This window comes from Neophocaena asiaeorientalis, unplaced genomic scaffold (genome assembly GCF_003031525.2).
Source record: "Neophocaena asiaeorientalis asiaeorientalis breed wild unplaced genomic scaffold, Neophocaena_asiaeorientalis_V1.1 scaffold703, whole genome shotgun sequence".
Lineage (NCBI taxonomy): Eukaryota > Metazoa > Chordata > Mammalia > Artiodactyla > Phocoenidae > Neophocaena > Neophocaena asiaeorientalis.
In genome coordinates this window covers 3,670,596-3,685,738 of record NW_020174434.1, presented here as the reverse complement: position 1 = coordinate 3,685,738, position 15,143 = coordinate 3,670,596, and the positions used below count along the sequence as shown (strand labels likewise).

Here is a 15,143-nt window from a genome sequence, read left to right as displayed (position 1 = left end):
CCTGTGCAGGCACAAGAGGGACGGGAGGGCCGTCCGAGCGCTCGCCTGGGACCCGTGCCCACCTGTGTGACCGGGCGCCGCTCAGTCGGGGGTGGGTCGATGACTTCACGCGGACGAGGTGACTTCTGATTTATCCGAAGGTGCCTTTCTGACTCATCGTTCTCCACCTGCTAAAAACATGTTTTATACAAATCCTATAAAAACTATTCAGGAAGAAATATTAAAAATGCCATTATCTTGTGCTAAGTTAATCAAATCCTAGTCAGATGCATGGGTATGAGATAAATACACAGGCGTGTTTCAGGAGGTTGTGAACAGGGGCAGGCGTGTTTTGTCAGGGTCCGTGCTCTCCCGTCCTCACACCCTCTTCGTCTCTGTTTTGTTTCAGACTAAAACCGGGACTGCCTTGTTGCACGATGAAGGGTCTGGACACGCCTATGACATTCGCCTGAAGCTAACGAAAGAGGTACTGACAATTCAAAAACAAGATGTCATCTGTGTTAGTGGCAGCAGTCACAGTGCAAATGTAAGTGCTTCTGCGTCTGCAGGCCCCAGGGGTTTGTCTCAGAGCGTGTCTCGTAGATCAGCCCAGAGGTCTCCCCGGACGAAAGCCCCCTAAGAGTGGTCCTGCAGGACGTGGCCTGACAAGGTCCTCAGCCGTATCTAAACGTCCCCATTATTGCAAAGCAAAGCATCTTTTCAAGTTTGTATTGTTTACACTCTCCCTGACTTTCTTAATTTCTTCATTAATGTATTTTCCTTGAGCAGCTTTATATTAAAAATATCCCCAGACACCACAGCATGAGATTGGACATATTCTCATTGGAAACTAGAAAGACATGACTTGACAGATAATCTAATTCCTGAAAGAATAATAACTTGAGGGTTCCCATCTAGAACGACAGGCAATGAAAGATACAGCAGGTGTTTTTCAGTATCAGCCTGGTCCCTGCCTCTGTGGATACAAGTAGGGATTTTCACGTAAAGCTTGGTCCTTCTCAGCTTCAGTCAATTACAAGTGAAATTTTCTAAAGGGTAAGAAACTTATGTATTAGATGTGTTAGAATATTGAATAAAGATGAGGGAAAAATGCTTTTGCAAGTTTTATCCCCAAGTTTAACTTGGGACTATTGCAAATGATGTATATGTGTATACAATATATTATACTTGAAATTTCCTATTTTCCTTCCAGTGGACTTAAATGGCTGTGGATATACATGTGCATTTTGTGTTACATATCCGCATATATGACTATATAGAGAAATTATCAACATCAGTCATTACTCTTTCCTTTGAATAGACCTTCCCATTAGCTATGAAAATGATGAGCAGGAAACCATGTAGAGGAAAGGAGGTTCCCTCCGTGTATTTTTGGAAGATCCCTGAAGCTCTTCCATCCGCAGGTCACGGCTGGCTCTTCTGGAGGCTCTGGAGACCCTTATTTGTGTGGGTTTCTGGGTCCTCACGACCTTTATGTTGGAGATGACGTAAACAGGTCCATCCGCAGTCCTGCAGTCAACGTGTCCTCATCAGGGTTCCCTGACGTCAGGTGACCTTGCCTCTGTGTCCACACACACACAGCACTTTATGACCCTCAGCACTCATGTCTCCACCTGGATGGCATCCTCTTCCTTCTGTCCTGGAGCCCAAGGCCACCCTCCACGCCCCGTCGCCCGCCTGCTGCACCCATTCTGGCCGCCGGCCTTGATCGAGGGCACCCCTTTGGGTCCAGGGCGGTGGAGCCACACGAGGAGGGCGAGAGAGAGGACACCGTCCTTCCCAGGGCTCCTCCCTGGAACCTCAGGCCCGGATCCTGCATCCCAACCTGCAGAGCCCCACCCCGGCGCCGGCTCTTGCTAAGGCTCCTGCTGGCCCCCAGTCTGATCTCTCTAGAACAGATAGAGGAGTCTTGTGCTTACCTTCTCTGGCCCCGTCACTGACCTTCCCTGAGCTAATTTCCCTCCACGCGTTCTAAATATCACACGGGACGGGGGATGGTGGGGAGAGGGGGAAGCAGGGGCGTTCTGTAAACACTTAAGTGTCACCCTTCTTAATAGTGAATTTGTACCCTACAGAAAATCGCAGACAAGTTACAGTAAAAGCAGGTAATGTTTCTGTGCTGTATTGTCCAGGAAAAATAAATTACACTTTTTAGAATTCAGCGTTGGATTCTCTGCCCAAGGTTATGTTCTTGATGAAAATTATCGGCTCCTTCATAAGAAAAATGGGTGAGTGTTCAGACCTATAAATTTATGTTTACAATTTCAAGTGATTTATTGGCGCCTAAAGCTCGATATTAGAACTCCCTGCTCTAAGTTAGAGGGTGGGTCACGTGGATTTGTTCCCGGTCTCTGCCAGCTCCGTCCCTACTGGTCTCTGCTGATTCCTTAGGAAGCCCTCCTTTGTAGGAAAGGAGGGAGTATCTCCTTGAGTAAACATGCCTGTCTGGGCTGGATAATTGGGAGGGAGATTCTGAGGACATTTTTGTACCTAGAAGAACATACTCAGCTACTGAGATCAGAGTGTCTACTCCACCCCAGATACAGAATCACATTGGGTTCAATCCCATTACTCTGAGGAACAGCTGAAACCCTGTGTTCTTCAGATGATTATAAAAATAAAGCTAACCTGGACATGGGAGTTTATCGTGTGTTTAGAGAATGAGAAAGACGACTCTTAACAAAGGCCACGGCTGTTGGTACAGAACCAGGACACCTCTAAGGGGGTCGGACCATAGCGATTCTCTTATATTCATATCGTTGACTGTTTCCACGTTAACCTCCGCCAGAGAACCTGGTGGAGAACGGTTATTTTCCACTGAAAATATGCTGAGGGGCAGGAAAGGAAGATGTAATCGTGATGATTCCTCAGCCGATCAGCAGCAGAAATGAGTGTGAATTTTACATCTCGCCAAACCTTGAGTCCCTGGGATCCCAGGAGATGAAAAATGTATCATCAGATTCAGTTCAACACACATTTACAGATGGTAAAGTCAGGCAGTACCTGGCTTGTCGCTGGGACCCCAAGGCCCAGTTAGTGCCTTAGAACAGGCACTTCACTGTTGTGTGGACGGCTCACACCGGTGCTTTGATTTTCAAGATCAGTTTTCTTAATAGAAAATAATACTGATGGTCGATTCTTACATTTCAAGCTCTATTCTCAGTGGGAGGTATATGCTTGCTTCAAACTCAACACACTTTGTTATCCAACACTTACTCAGAATGTGAGCCTGGAGGGAATTTGGTTCTCTCAAAACCTAAGAACTTTACACCTTGGGTTGCACTTATATTCTTTTTTTTTTTTTTTTTTTAATTATTTAATTATTTATTTTGGGCTGTGTTGGGTCTTCATGTCTGTATGAGGGCTTTCTCTAGTTGCGGCAAGCGGGGCCCCTCTTCATCGCAGTGCGCGGGCCTCTCACTATCGCGGCCTCTCTTGTTGCGGAGCACAGGCTCCAGACGCGCAGACTCAGTAGTCGTGGCTCACGGGCCTAGTTGCTCCGCAGCATGTGGGATCTTCCCAGACCAGGGCTCGAACCTGTGTCCCCCGCATTGGCAGGCAGATTCTCGACCACTGCACCACCAGGGAAGCCCCTGCGCTTATATTCTTGATTGTTTGAGAAGTCAGCATTAAGGAGTAGACTTGTATTTTGTTTTCTTGAAACTGCTGAGAAAATAAGCATGATATCAGTTAAGAATGGATGTTACTCTTATCAGGAAAGAGGGAGAGGAAACTCAATTTATTCTTTAATAAAAACCAATAGATTCTCGAATCTGCTGATTCATTATCAGACTTTAGAGTCGGTGACTTCATATTTCGCTTATATTCCTATCCGTTCAGATCACCGTGGCACTTTGAATGCTTAGAATCTCCGGGTTTTCTAATTATCTCCTAAAGAGAGTGTGTGCTTTGCACTATGAAAGAACTGGCTTGTTCTCACATTTCCGAGTTTCTGTCTAGATTGCTTTATTTTTGACATACTTTATTTTTCTAAACTGTAAGTTTACATTTGTGGTTTGAGTATAGTGAGGGAGTTACATGTAAAGAAAAAAATTTAGAAGATCTCTGTGTTGCATTTGGCCCTTTAAGTCATGGCACATTTATGGTTGGAAGGTATTCTGGAGAGTTCCATACCCTCATTTTACTGTTTGGGAAATTAAGATTCAGGAAGAGGACGTTGTTGGTCTGAGTTCACAAAGTTAATTACAGAATTAGGCAGCATCTTAGCTATAACGTGCAGTCCAGGGATGCTGCCTGGTAAATTCTCAGGGTAACGCAGAGCCGTGCAGACAGCCCAGGGCAGCACAGGCATCACTGAGCCCTGAAAATGCTGGGCGGCCGTTCACACAGTGTGAGCTGGACTGGGTTTGCCACCCCACGAGAGCTGGGTACGGCCGTCAGAGTGGACATCAGGAGGCAGCCTGGGCCAGAGCCAGAGGAGGGGACAGACCGGACTCTCCTAAGCCCCACCTGGAGGAAGAAAGCCCCAGGTCACAGGTTTAGAGTGTGAACTTGGAAACCAAGTCCTTCCCACAGAAGGGGCAGTAAGAGTTCTTGCCTGGCTGGGATTGGCTTCAGAAGGAAGAGGGCCAAAACCAGACAATTGTCCCCTGAGGACTCCTCCCCGACCTCCGCTGACTTGGGTCTTGTGCTGGAGTTTACACGTCCCATGTGGCATGAAGAACCTCAAGCTGAAACGAAGTTCGAGGTGGTGTCAGGTGTGCGGGTCCCCAGGTCCACGCGGAAGGAAGATGCAGGTCCCTTCTGGAGGAACACACTTTCAGGTCTGAGACGACTCCCAGCTCCGGGTTCACGGGGACCTGCGGGGATGAAGCCACAGGGAGGAAAACCACCGTGAACCAGAGACGCAGAGATGGGCCTGTGGAGACTTGGGGTTCTGAGAGGGTCAGGTGCATTGCATGCAAGGTGCACGTTCATTACAGATGAAGACTAAACGGGAGGCTCTAACAGTCGGACAAAGGAAGGAGGGTTGTAAAAAGGGAGCCAGCCGACGCGAGCCCAGCCACAAATGGTCAGTGAAATCGGAATTTCAACGTATCAGTTAAATAAGAAACGAAGCGTCCGAGCTGTGAAGTAGATCTGAAGAAATCTCCGGGATGAAACATCAAGAGCTGGAACACATAGATGAGTGGTGTGGAGGCCCCGTGGGCAGCAAGGGAGCTGGTGGGTGGACGCGTGGAGACGCAGGGAGAAGATGGGGGGAGGGGAGTCGGGACCAGACGCCCCACGAGTCCCTAGTTGGTGAAGGACCTGGATCTGGGGTCTGGGACCCCAACAGATTCCGAGAGGCGGAGGCCTGCTCTCCTTTTCTGTCCCCTGCTCCTCTGGTTTGCGATCAGGGGCCTCGCACAGAGCTGGCGGTGTCTGCTCTGGTCTCTTTCCAGAAGCGTGTGTGTCCTGTTGGTGTTCGGTCTTCTTCATGGGTCTGTCTGGCTAATATCACGAACCTGCGAACTGATTGTAGAAATCAGAATCGGGCCCGGAAACGTTTTGCTCTGTGTTCCAGGCACTGTGTACGCTGGCCCTGACCTGACCTCACGGCCTTCCACTCGCTTGTCCCCTGTGGACACACATTGGGTCGTGGCCCTTGTGCTGTGGACACGTGGGCGTTTGCAGATGTCTGTGAGCTGGCCCTGCCGCTCTCTGGGGCTGTGTGCACCCTCCCACCCAGGAGCTGGCTTGCTGCCTCCTTGGTTTCCCACTTGCATCTTTGCACCTGTGTGGGCAAGTGGCGTTTGAGCAGAAGTAGATGCACTTCCGATCACGTTCGTGAAGATCGCTGAGCACAGGTGATGCACTGATTGGTGGCCACGTGGTCCTGAGCCCGCGAGAGGCGTCTGCAGATTGTCCAGTACATCCTGACGGTCCACGGAGCCTGTTAAAAGCATTTTCAAAAATTAGGTTTATGGCTTACGTAACAGATCCTGTGAAGAGTATCAGCAAATTGCTATTTTGGTGTATTTAGTGTATTGATAAAGAACTAAACTTGGATTAAACTTCCTGAGACAGATGAATTTGTTCTCATGACACTGCCAAAGTAGTGGCCGTTTCTGAAAGCTTCTGTACATGGCGTACAATACACACAATTCGATAATTGCTTTTTGTTGTACAATAAATGCCTTATTACTGCTTTTATCCACTTAAACTGATACCCTTTCTGTAGTCCGCTTTTGCTTCCTATTCTTTGGGTCCATAAATCAGGAGTAGGTACCACCTCTATCTGTTTTAGTGTTTAATTAAATTTTTTTTTGAATTCTTTAATTTGAATTGAATTAATTGAATTTAATTTCTTTCTTTGAATTTAATCTTTATTACAGTATTGTATTTTCTTACACTAGTAATTATTGATTTCCCATCAGGCGTTTTGTCATTCAGCCAAAGTACCAGTGACCTAGTAACAAAACACTCCTCTGAACTCATTGGATACATTTCCTCAGCTTTATATATTTCCCTGTTCTTGATATCTGTTTACTGACAAACATTCATTAGTTTAATTTTTTCCATTTTTCCAGGACCTCAGCTGAAAATCCATTTTCTTTTAGTTTCTGAGAATTGGTTTCTACGTGTATATTCACACTGTAAACTGGCTCTGGGTCTCTAAGTGCTGCCTCCTGGGTCTTAGTGAGTTCCTGGTCCAGAAGGTTCCTGCATTATCCTGCCGGGGAGGAGCGAGCCCCAGTTAGGTCTGTGAGATGCAGGTCACTGGACCCCTAGGCCATTGCTCCAGCCAGTTCATCGATGCCGGGCAGATACTCCTACTTGCAAAGTGAAACACCACATAAGAAGGATTGGCGATCGTTCCTATAAACTAGGATACCAAAGACAAAACCACCTTCTGAGCTTTCATTTTTCGATGATTAACCCCCTAGTTGAAGAATTATATACGATCTTTGGGGTGGGCCTGTATGAAAAACTTAATATGAATGATTCACTCATTATTAGTACCGTTTTTGCCCCAGAGGAAATCTCTCTCTATATATATATTCTTGCGATTGACTGACTTACTTTTAGTTGGAAGCAATCCTGCTCATGGAAATCACTGACTAGCCCTCTGCACGTGCTGGCGTTAGCGATTCGTTCCTGTTTGAAATCCGTGTGTCGTGGAAAGGCCGCCTTTTTGCTCGGGAGGGTCATTTCCAGAAGAATCCTTTCCATAGCTGAGGGCTGGGTGGTGAGAGAGGGTGCCCTTGTGTGGAAACAGATCCAAGACACAGAAGGAGCCCTGGAGAGTGCAGGTCCGTCCTGAGAAGCGACCTGTGAGCCCTCCGGGTGAGGGAGTGGGAGCCGCGGAGTTTAGCCAGCGCTGCCAAAGTCGTGCCCTCAGGAGGAGGGTGGGCAACGCCTCCAAGCACCGAAGTGCAGGTGTCAGCCAGTAGCCAGGACTTCCCTCCTGCCGCCAGGACAGTGGCTGACTCCTGGCTTGTGGGATTCTCCCGGGCCCTGGCCCTCGGCGCCATGCGTTTGCCCATTAATACGCTGACAATTCGCCACGTAGTCCATTCCACCGCAGTAGGGTGGTTCTGGCTTTAAAAATGTGAGACCTGGAACTACGGAATGGATGGGGCGAATTCGTTATAAAGGTTTATACCGCGACTTCGTTGAAGGGTAAAATAATAATTTATACATGTTTGTCTGTGCTTGTGGGCACACAGCCACTGTGTAAGGAAATGAAACGCGAAAATGTCATTCAATGAAACTTTGAATAACTAAAATCATAATAGCCATGTATTTTGCATAATCTAAACATTTTTATTATTCTTTCCTTTAATTATGTAATTTTTCAACATAGAAAAAGTTGAAAAGTAATACGCAGAACCCCATGTAATTATCATCCATATTTACCATATACCAACATATTTGCTTTAAATCTCTCCACTTTTTTCAAAGAAATGAAATGTGCAGATACCTCTGAAGCCCCGCCATACTGATACTCGTATACACTGTTCCATTTAAATTTTCATTCTTACTTTACGTGGACTTTCCACAGCCAAATGGTGCTTTTCAAATTTATACGAGTGGAATGACATTGTTCCTTCACTTGCAAATACCGTGCTATTTAAACTCACCCGTGATGCTATGGCGACGTGGTACCTGTGGATGGTTACTTCATCCCTGTGGTGACTGCAGACTCCCCTGTGAATAACCCAGAGCTGACTGATGCCTGTCTTGCACATTCTTGTTTGGGTTCAAGCCCCCAAGAAGAGTCTGTGTTGTAAATTCGGCCAATATTTTGATCTCAGGTAACTTACTTCCCAATAACGCATACATTCTTCCAGAAGCCATCTTTGACCCCAGTGCGGTGAACTCTCTGTGTTGAGGTTTTGAGGGATGAACAGGAAGATGACCGTGCAACGTCTGCTCAGCTGCCGCTCAGCTTCGTGCGAATAGTAACCAGCCGAGCTCAGAGGAGCTGGCCAATCGGATGCCAGGGCTCAGAATACCAGTCAGGGCAACGAGCGGACAGTGAAGGCTGAGCCTGTATCACTTGCTGTGATGGCGCAGGCAGAGCTGGCGGCGGGGGTGGGGGGGGCGCCCCCCATGGCTTCCGATGCCGGGTGGCTCTGGGAGGGTCCCTGCCCACCGGAGCCCTGAGCAGAAAGTTCCTGTGTTTCATGGGTCCCGGGGGTGTTTGGGGTGGGAGGGTCCTGGGTGCTGGCCCAGCCCGGGTGGAGCATCTCCGGGCTCCCTCCGCCGCAGCAAGGCCTGGCCGAGGCCTCAGACGAAGGGCCCCCGCGGACGTGTGGGGCAGGGCGTGCAGAGTCGCGGTCGTGTAGGAGCCCGGCCTCGGGGCGCCGTCGGTGCGCGGGTCCGGGGTGTGGAGGGCCGCTCCCCCGTCACTGCCGTGGTCAGGCCTGAAAGATCACACGTAGTGTCTGGCAACTCCTCCCGAGGCCGGACTACTGTAGGGGGTTTCGGTATTTTTAAATTCTAGGGATTGTGGTACATTTTTGGAAACTCCGAGTCTGGTATATTGATTTTTAAGTCCTCCTAAGGCGGATTTGAGGCCGTTACCGAATTGAACGAATATGCACGAGAGTTTTCAAATAACTATCATTGTTTTGGAATACTTACCACAATCCGTGGAAGAATAATTTACTCATTTCAAGTGGCAAATCCAGACTCTTCACAGATTGAGGGAATTTCGCTTGAGTGGACGGTTTAAAAAGAGTGGAGAGAGGCCACGGCCCTGTCCTGAAAGACACCTTCCAGGTGTTTGCTCCCTGGAGAATCCCAGCCCTGTGGACGGAGGCCCCTGGGGTCTGACACCCCTCCTCTGAAACCCTCCTCAACATCAAAGTCCAGTAACACTTTATTTTCTGGAAAAAAAAATAATTTTTAAAAAAGTGTTTGTGTTTGTGTGTGAGAAAGAAAATACTTCAGAAAATTCTTGCCCTAAGTTGCTAATTTTAAAAATTGCTCTTTCAGGCCCTTCAATTATGTCATGGAAACTCGGGCTCATGCCTCTGTCACTGTTTTCCCAGCTGCTCTCGCCTTTCCTCCTTGAGCAGCAGGTGTGGCTCAGGTGGTCCCGATGGGGTGCAGGTGGGAGCCCCCCGGGGAGGGGCGCAGAGGCCGCACTTGGAGTCCTCCACTGATGGGAGGTTCTTGAGTGAAGAAAGCCCAGGCTGGGGAGAGGGTATCTGGCCGGCTGGCACAGTCCCGCAAAGGCAACTTTTATTTTAACCGCTGTCTGAAACCCATCTTTCTGGAGACCGCAACAGTCAGTCTGAACATCTGTTAACAGCTGTGACAAATTTGAAGTTAGTGTTAAGTCCGCACTTTAAATGCCTGAGTAAAAACGTGTGGCCAGATCGTACATATGCTGCAGCAGTACCTGAAGATCAGTATTCTAGAGCAAGACAGAGTAGGGAATCCAACTTTCAGTATCCCCAAGGCGCTTTCTCCTATAATAGGTAAGAATTGTCTCAAAATGTTTGCAGGCAGAAGATAACATGGGCGCAGTGGAGTCTTGCTACAGTGATGGCAGCTCCAGCATGCAGACGTGAATGACCGTCAAACATAGCTGGGGGTCAAATGATAAAGTGCAGAAGAACATTTGCTGAAGGACCTTACCTCTTACGTTGCTGAAGAAAGAAGCGCGGGACTGAGCTGAAGAGAATCGGTTGGATGGTTATTTAGGTTCCACAGCTCATCCTCCAGAGGTCACATCAGTCAGTCTGCTGTGCTCCGGACCCTCGAGCTGGCGGAAGAGCCCGGATCACAGGGAAGACGCGTCTGAAGGGAGCGGAGGCCCCTCCCACACTGTGTCCTCTTATAACTGAGCCTCTCGTTGGGTCATATCTGGTTCCCGATCTTTTGGGCAGTTGATCCTGCAGAGTGTGTACTGAGTAAACTAACTGAAGAATGGCCGTTTGGTTTAATTAGAAGATGCCTTTGATAACATTAATTCTGTCTGGATCGCTGACAGAACCACGATGGAGCATTCTACGCCGGACCTTAAGTCAAAAGGATGAGCCCTGGCTTGGCTGTGAGGCCGTGAGTGTCAGGACGCAGAAGGAAGAGTGACTTTGGGCTGTGCCGTAAAAGGTTTCAGTTAAAAGCTGCAGAACTTTTGTTTCCTATTTAGTTTTCACCATCCACTAATTTTTACAAATTGTGTTTTGAAAAATAAGGTGCTTGTATGTGATACTGTTCCACTCTTTTAGAACCTTAATATCGGTACTTATGTAATCTTCATTGAAGAGAGCATGGATTAGCTGAGCCTCTTCTCCCAACTTTAAAATATTAGATTCTGTGATGCTTGAATGAGGGGTTTTAAAAGATAAGGAAGAACAACTTTTCATAGAAGAGACTCAACATCCCGGTGTTTTTATGAAACTCGACGGTTTGCAACATTCCTTCCCATGATTCTCTTGCTTGGCCTCTGTCTTGTCAATTCAGGCCGCCCTGACAACATACCGCAGACGAGGGGGTAGACGGGGGTGGGGGTGGGGGTGGAGCTTGAACAACAGACGTTCCTTTTTCTCACTGTCTGGAGGCCAGAAGCCCAAGGTCAAGGGGCGGGCCAGGCTCTGGCCAGGTTTCTGGATGCCCTCTGCCAGACGTCTGTCCTCTTGCCTTGTCCTTTGTGTGTAGAGAGGGCTCGGGGGGGCGCTTGCTCTTCCTGTAGGACCAGCCCCTCCGTGGCCTCATTTAATCTTAGGTTAAGCCTCTGAAAGGCCCGATCTCCAGATACAGTCAGCAGGTGGGATCTGGGGGACACAGCATAGGGATCTGGGGGACACAGTTCGGTTCACAGCAACTTCCTGTGTAGGAAACTCAGAAGCGTGTAGAAACTCAGCTTTGCCGAGCTTTAGATGCCGGGACCACGTGTGCGCAGAAAGGACATCTCAGCAGGTTGCATAGAGCAGATATTTGGATAAGCAGCGTTCTGGCTTGGCCGGAATAAGCAGCACACAGAAGAGCTTTATGGCATAATTTCCTGTCCTCACCAGTTAGGCATATGAGAACAGATCGCTGGTGTGCATTCACGCACTGTGCCACAGTTGTGGCCATTTCCTGACATTTCCTTTACATTGTCTGCCCAAGATCGAGAACATGAATAAAATGATGGATTGGAAAGGGCATTTTTTTGGTGAGGTCAGTTGAGGCAGAAACCAACTTACTCCTTCTCAAAATATATTTTCACCAATATTTGCCCTCAGTGAGGTTCAGATGCTTATATTAATGGCTAAAATGAAAAACATTATCGAATGTTTTGAGAAATACCGTAGAGATTCCTGGTTGGTAATCCAACTTTCTCATCTTCTGATGCTCAGGAAGTTTCCCTTGGAAGCATCAGTGTGACTACGTCACACACGGGAACTTCCTTGTGCCCACTTTGGGCACAGCTGGACCCAGAGTTCCCCCCTCCGCCCACCGTATCGGCTGTGCTTTGCCTCTGTGTAGGTGACAGGAGTATTCCTGGAACGTGGTCTCGATGTCACCTGGTGTCCCTGTCACACGAGTGTCACCTGCTGGTCTCCAGTGTCTCACTGGGAGTCCAGCCCAGGACCAGGGAAAAGGCAAAACGATTCTTCTGATGCCAAAGTCCCGAATTATAGCTCTTTTTCCATGTATGATTATATAAGTATTTCATCAGTTCAAAATGTTACATGTGCGAAAGAGCTCAGAATTATAAAATGTGTTCCACGTTTACACTTTAAAATAGTTTTATCTGCTCTAATTTTTGGTTTCTTTACTTTAAGCTTATAATGTATCCGCTCCTGAGAATTAAATTACAAGTGGATTTTAAATACTAAAATAATAAATAAAAATAATATAAATATAAATAAAACAATACAAATAAAAACTTGTAATAAGATTACAAGTGGCTCTACAGTTTCCGCGTCTCTTCTCACTGGTGGTGAGCGGGGCCCAGGCTCGGGCAGGACCTCCCAGGCTCGGGCAGGACCCCCGGCTCTTCCCGGACCCCTGACTCACTCTCTGCTGTTGCTTTGCAAACACACAGGCTTTAGAGTCATTGAGTCTAAAAGCGCTTAGTTTTACCTTAATAATCACAGCAACGCATGTCCCTGTTTTATTCCGATAGTACCTTTTGGAGGTAAACACACTTCCTACACCCCTTCATCTAACCCCAGGCCGCCCTACTCACGCCCTCTCAGCTTCACAACTATCAAATAGTCAGTTGAGACCAAAATAAAATACGTTACATGATTGAGCATGTAAGAGATGGAGACCCTGACCAGCCCGTCAGACCACAGGGGCAGCGTGGATCTTGGCTTCTCATCAGCAGCGACACCTTTAAACAAGGTCAGGACGTGAGATAATCGATCGTTCATGAGTTAACACTGATTACTTAACAAGTGGACTAAAAGCGATTGAACTGTACAGAGAAGTGTGGAGCAAAGGGAGCCCGTTTTGGGATTAGTGGAAAGACAGATTTTAGAAACAGAGCTGAGTGTGTACGTCTGCAGCCTCACCGTCTGTTACCTGGGAAACCAGGGCCGGTATTTCCCTCAGGGGCCTCACTTCCTCGGACGAAATGGGGGTAAGATGACCCCAGCTTTGCAGGAATTTTGTGTAAAGAATGCACCTAATAGGGTCTGTTCTTATCAGTATCTTTGTTTCCGTGTAATACTGCAGATCGGAGATTTGAAGTGGTGCCATCACCGTAGTAACTAAGCAACGTCCCTTTGGAAGTATAAACAGTCACTAAAGTTTTAATTAAGAAGTTATATATACGTTTTGCATTCACTTTCTGATTGTGCATTTTAACCTAAACTGGGTTTGTTTTCTAAATTTCTTAAAGCACAGAACTGTTACGCTTCGCAGACAGCCCGTGGGCGGCTTGGGCCTGAGCATAAAGGTATGAGCCACTGGATGTTCCTCGACGCACTTTTCCATGAAGGTCCCCGCGCTGATCTTGACTGCGCTCCTGCTTCCTGTCTTGCAGGGCGGCGTGGAGCACGGAGTCCCGGTCGTCATATCGAAGATACTCAAAGACCACGCAGGTGAAAGCCGCTGAGTGACTGTGAGCATGGCAGCAGTCTGGACGGCAGTGCGCTGTCTTAAATGAGAAGATAGCAGCTGTGTGTGTTGCTTGGTTATCTGCCTGCCGTCTTATTTTGTACCTGTCCGCTCTCCCATCCCTGGTGCCAGGCGGCCCTTTTTCGTTTCCCCTGATCCCGTGAGCCCTTAAGAGAGATACTGACTCGCAGCGTGGTGTCAAGTCATCCCCAGGAGACACGGACACGGCAGTGGTTTGAGCTCTGGTTTCTCAGGAAAGACAAAGCACTGGGGGGATGCAGTGTGCACAGAGTCGGTGGTGGTGAGGTTTCTCGTGTAAAATGGCATCACAGCCGTGAGCGAGAGGCCTCTGCGGTGCTGACGGTAGCTCGTTAATCGCTGACACAGTGAATCGATGGCTTTGGGAGCAGATCAGTGTGTGTAGAAGTGAGAGTGGGGATGGGATTCCTTCTTGTAATGGGCAAGTGGAATGTTGTACAAACCAAGTGCAACAGTTGTACCATCAAGCACTGAAGTTGTGCAGTCGAAAAGCTTGCAGGAGCTCAGAGGTCCCTGCGTTTAGAGTGAGGGTCTACGGGGAGAACGAATCAATTCGGCACTGAACCCGGAGTGTTTAATCATTTCTGCGAGACCGTAACCACCTGGCTGGCTGATTAATACTTGAAGGAAGGATTTGCTCAAATCTGCTTCTGCTCCTGTAATCCTGTGAGCATTCTCAGTTCTTTTTTATAAGTAAAGTTTTAAATTTGTGGATATGAATATAAGTTTCAGAAAAGAAAGGGAATAAGATTAAAATCAGAAAAGGACTTCACGCTCAGCTCAGGAAGCGCGGCTACCTTCTCTGCAGAGGTGTGAACAGGCCGAGGAGGCCGCGCGAAAAGGATTTCACGCTCAGCTCAGGAAGCGCGTCCACCTTCTCTGCAGAGGTGTGAACAGGCCGAGGAGGCCGCACACGGTGACAGGTGACAGGCTGCACCTTCTCTGTGGGCTGGGGAGCACACTGGGCTCCCGGCCGCCTCAGCAGAGTCCAGTCGTGCGGATACGACTCTCTCTTCTGAAACGGAGACTCTGCAGCGTCTGGGACGCATCTCGAGCAGCTCAGACCCAGCGAGTCCCCAGAGCGGGTCCCCATCGCCCCCTGCGTCTCCTGGCCCCTTGTCTCCATCACCACGTCCTGCCTGGGGCCAGGCTGGCCAGCAGGCCCTCCCCCTCCCTCTGGGCTCCTCTCCATCTGCTGCGGCCAGAGTTAAGGTGTTTCCCACTGATGTCTTCCTTTCTTCACTGTGGGCTTCTTCTACACCCGAAACTCTTGCATTAAATGCTTAGTGGACTGTGAGCTTTCAGGGACCTGGGCTTGGTGTAACTTAGTTCGTATGTTCAGGGTCTGGCTCAGGATGTGTACCTTACAGGCAGGGAGCCCCCTGGCCGAGCTGCCACGCACGTCGGTGTCAGGAGGGACCGTAGCGTGCGGGAGCCTGGGCTTCGGGAAGCTGGGCCATGCACAGGAGGCGGGCGCACATGGCACTGGTAACCTGATAACCATCCCACTGCAACCAGCAACCCACCGACTCAGGGTTTCTCCTGGGAGACAGAGCGCTCAGGGGAGGTGACAGAACTGGGGTCCCTACTGC

At 48.6% G+C, this 15,143-nt stretch overlaps 1 protein-coding gene across 1 annotated transcript in view; it reads left to right on the top strand.

The window, feature by feature from the left end:
* Positions 1-15,143, top strand: part of SNTG2 (syntrophin gamma 2) — a gene marked incomplete at its 5' end in the record, with an annotated part of 196,702 nt that overhangs the window by 66,909 nt on the left and 114,650 nt on the right. The window contains 3 exons of the mRNA XM_024756919.1: positions 389-526; positions 13,295-13,351; positions 13,439-13,496. Of these exons, the coding sequence (XP_024612687.1) occupies positions 389-526; positions 13,295-13,351; positions 13,439-13,496 (253 nt within the window). The remainder of the gene's footprint in view (positions 1-388; positions 527-13,294; positions 13,352-13,438; positions 13,497-15,143) is intronic.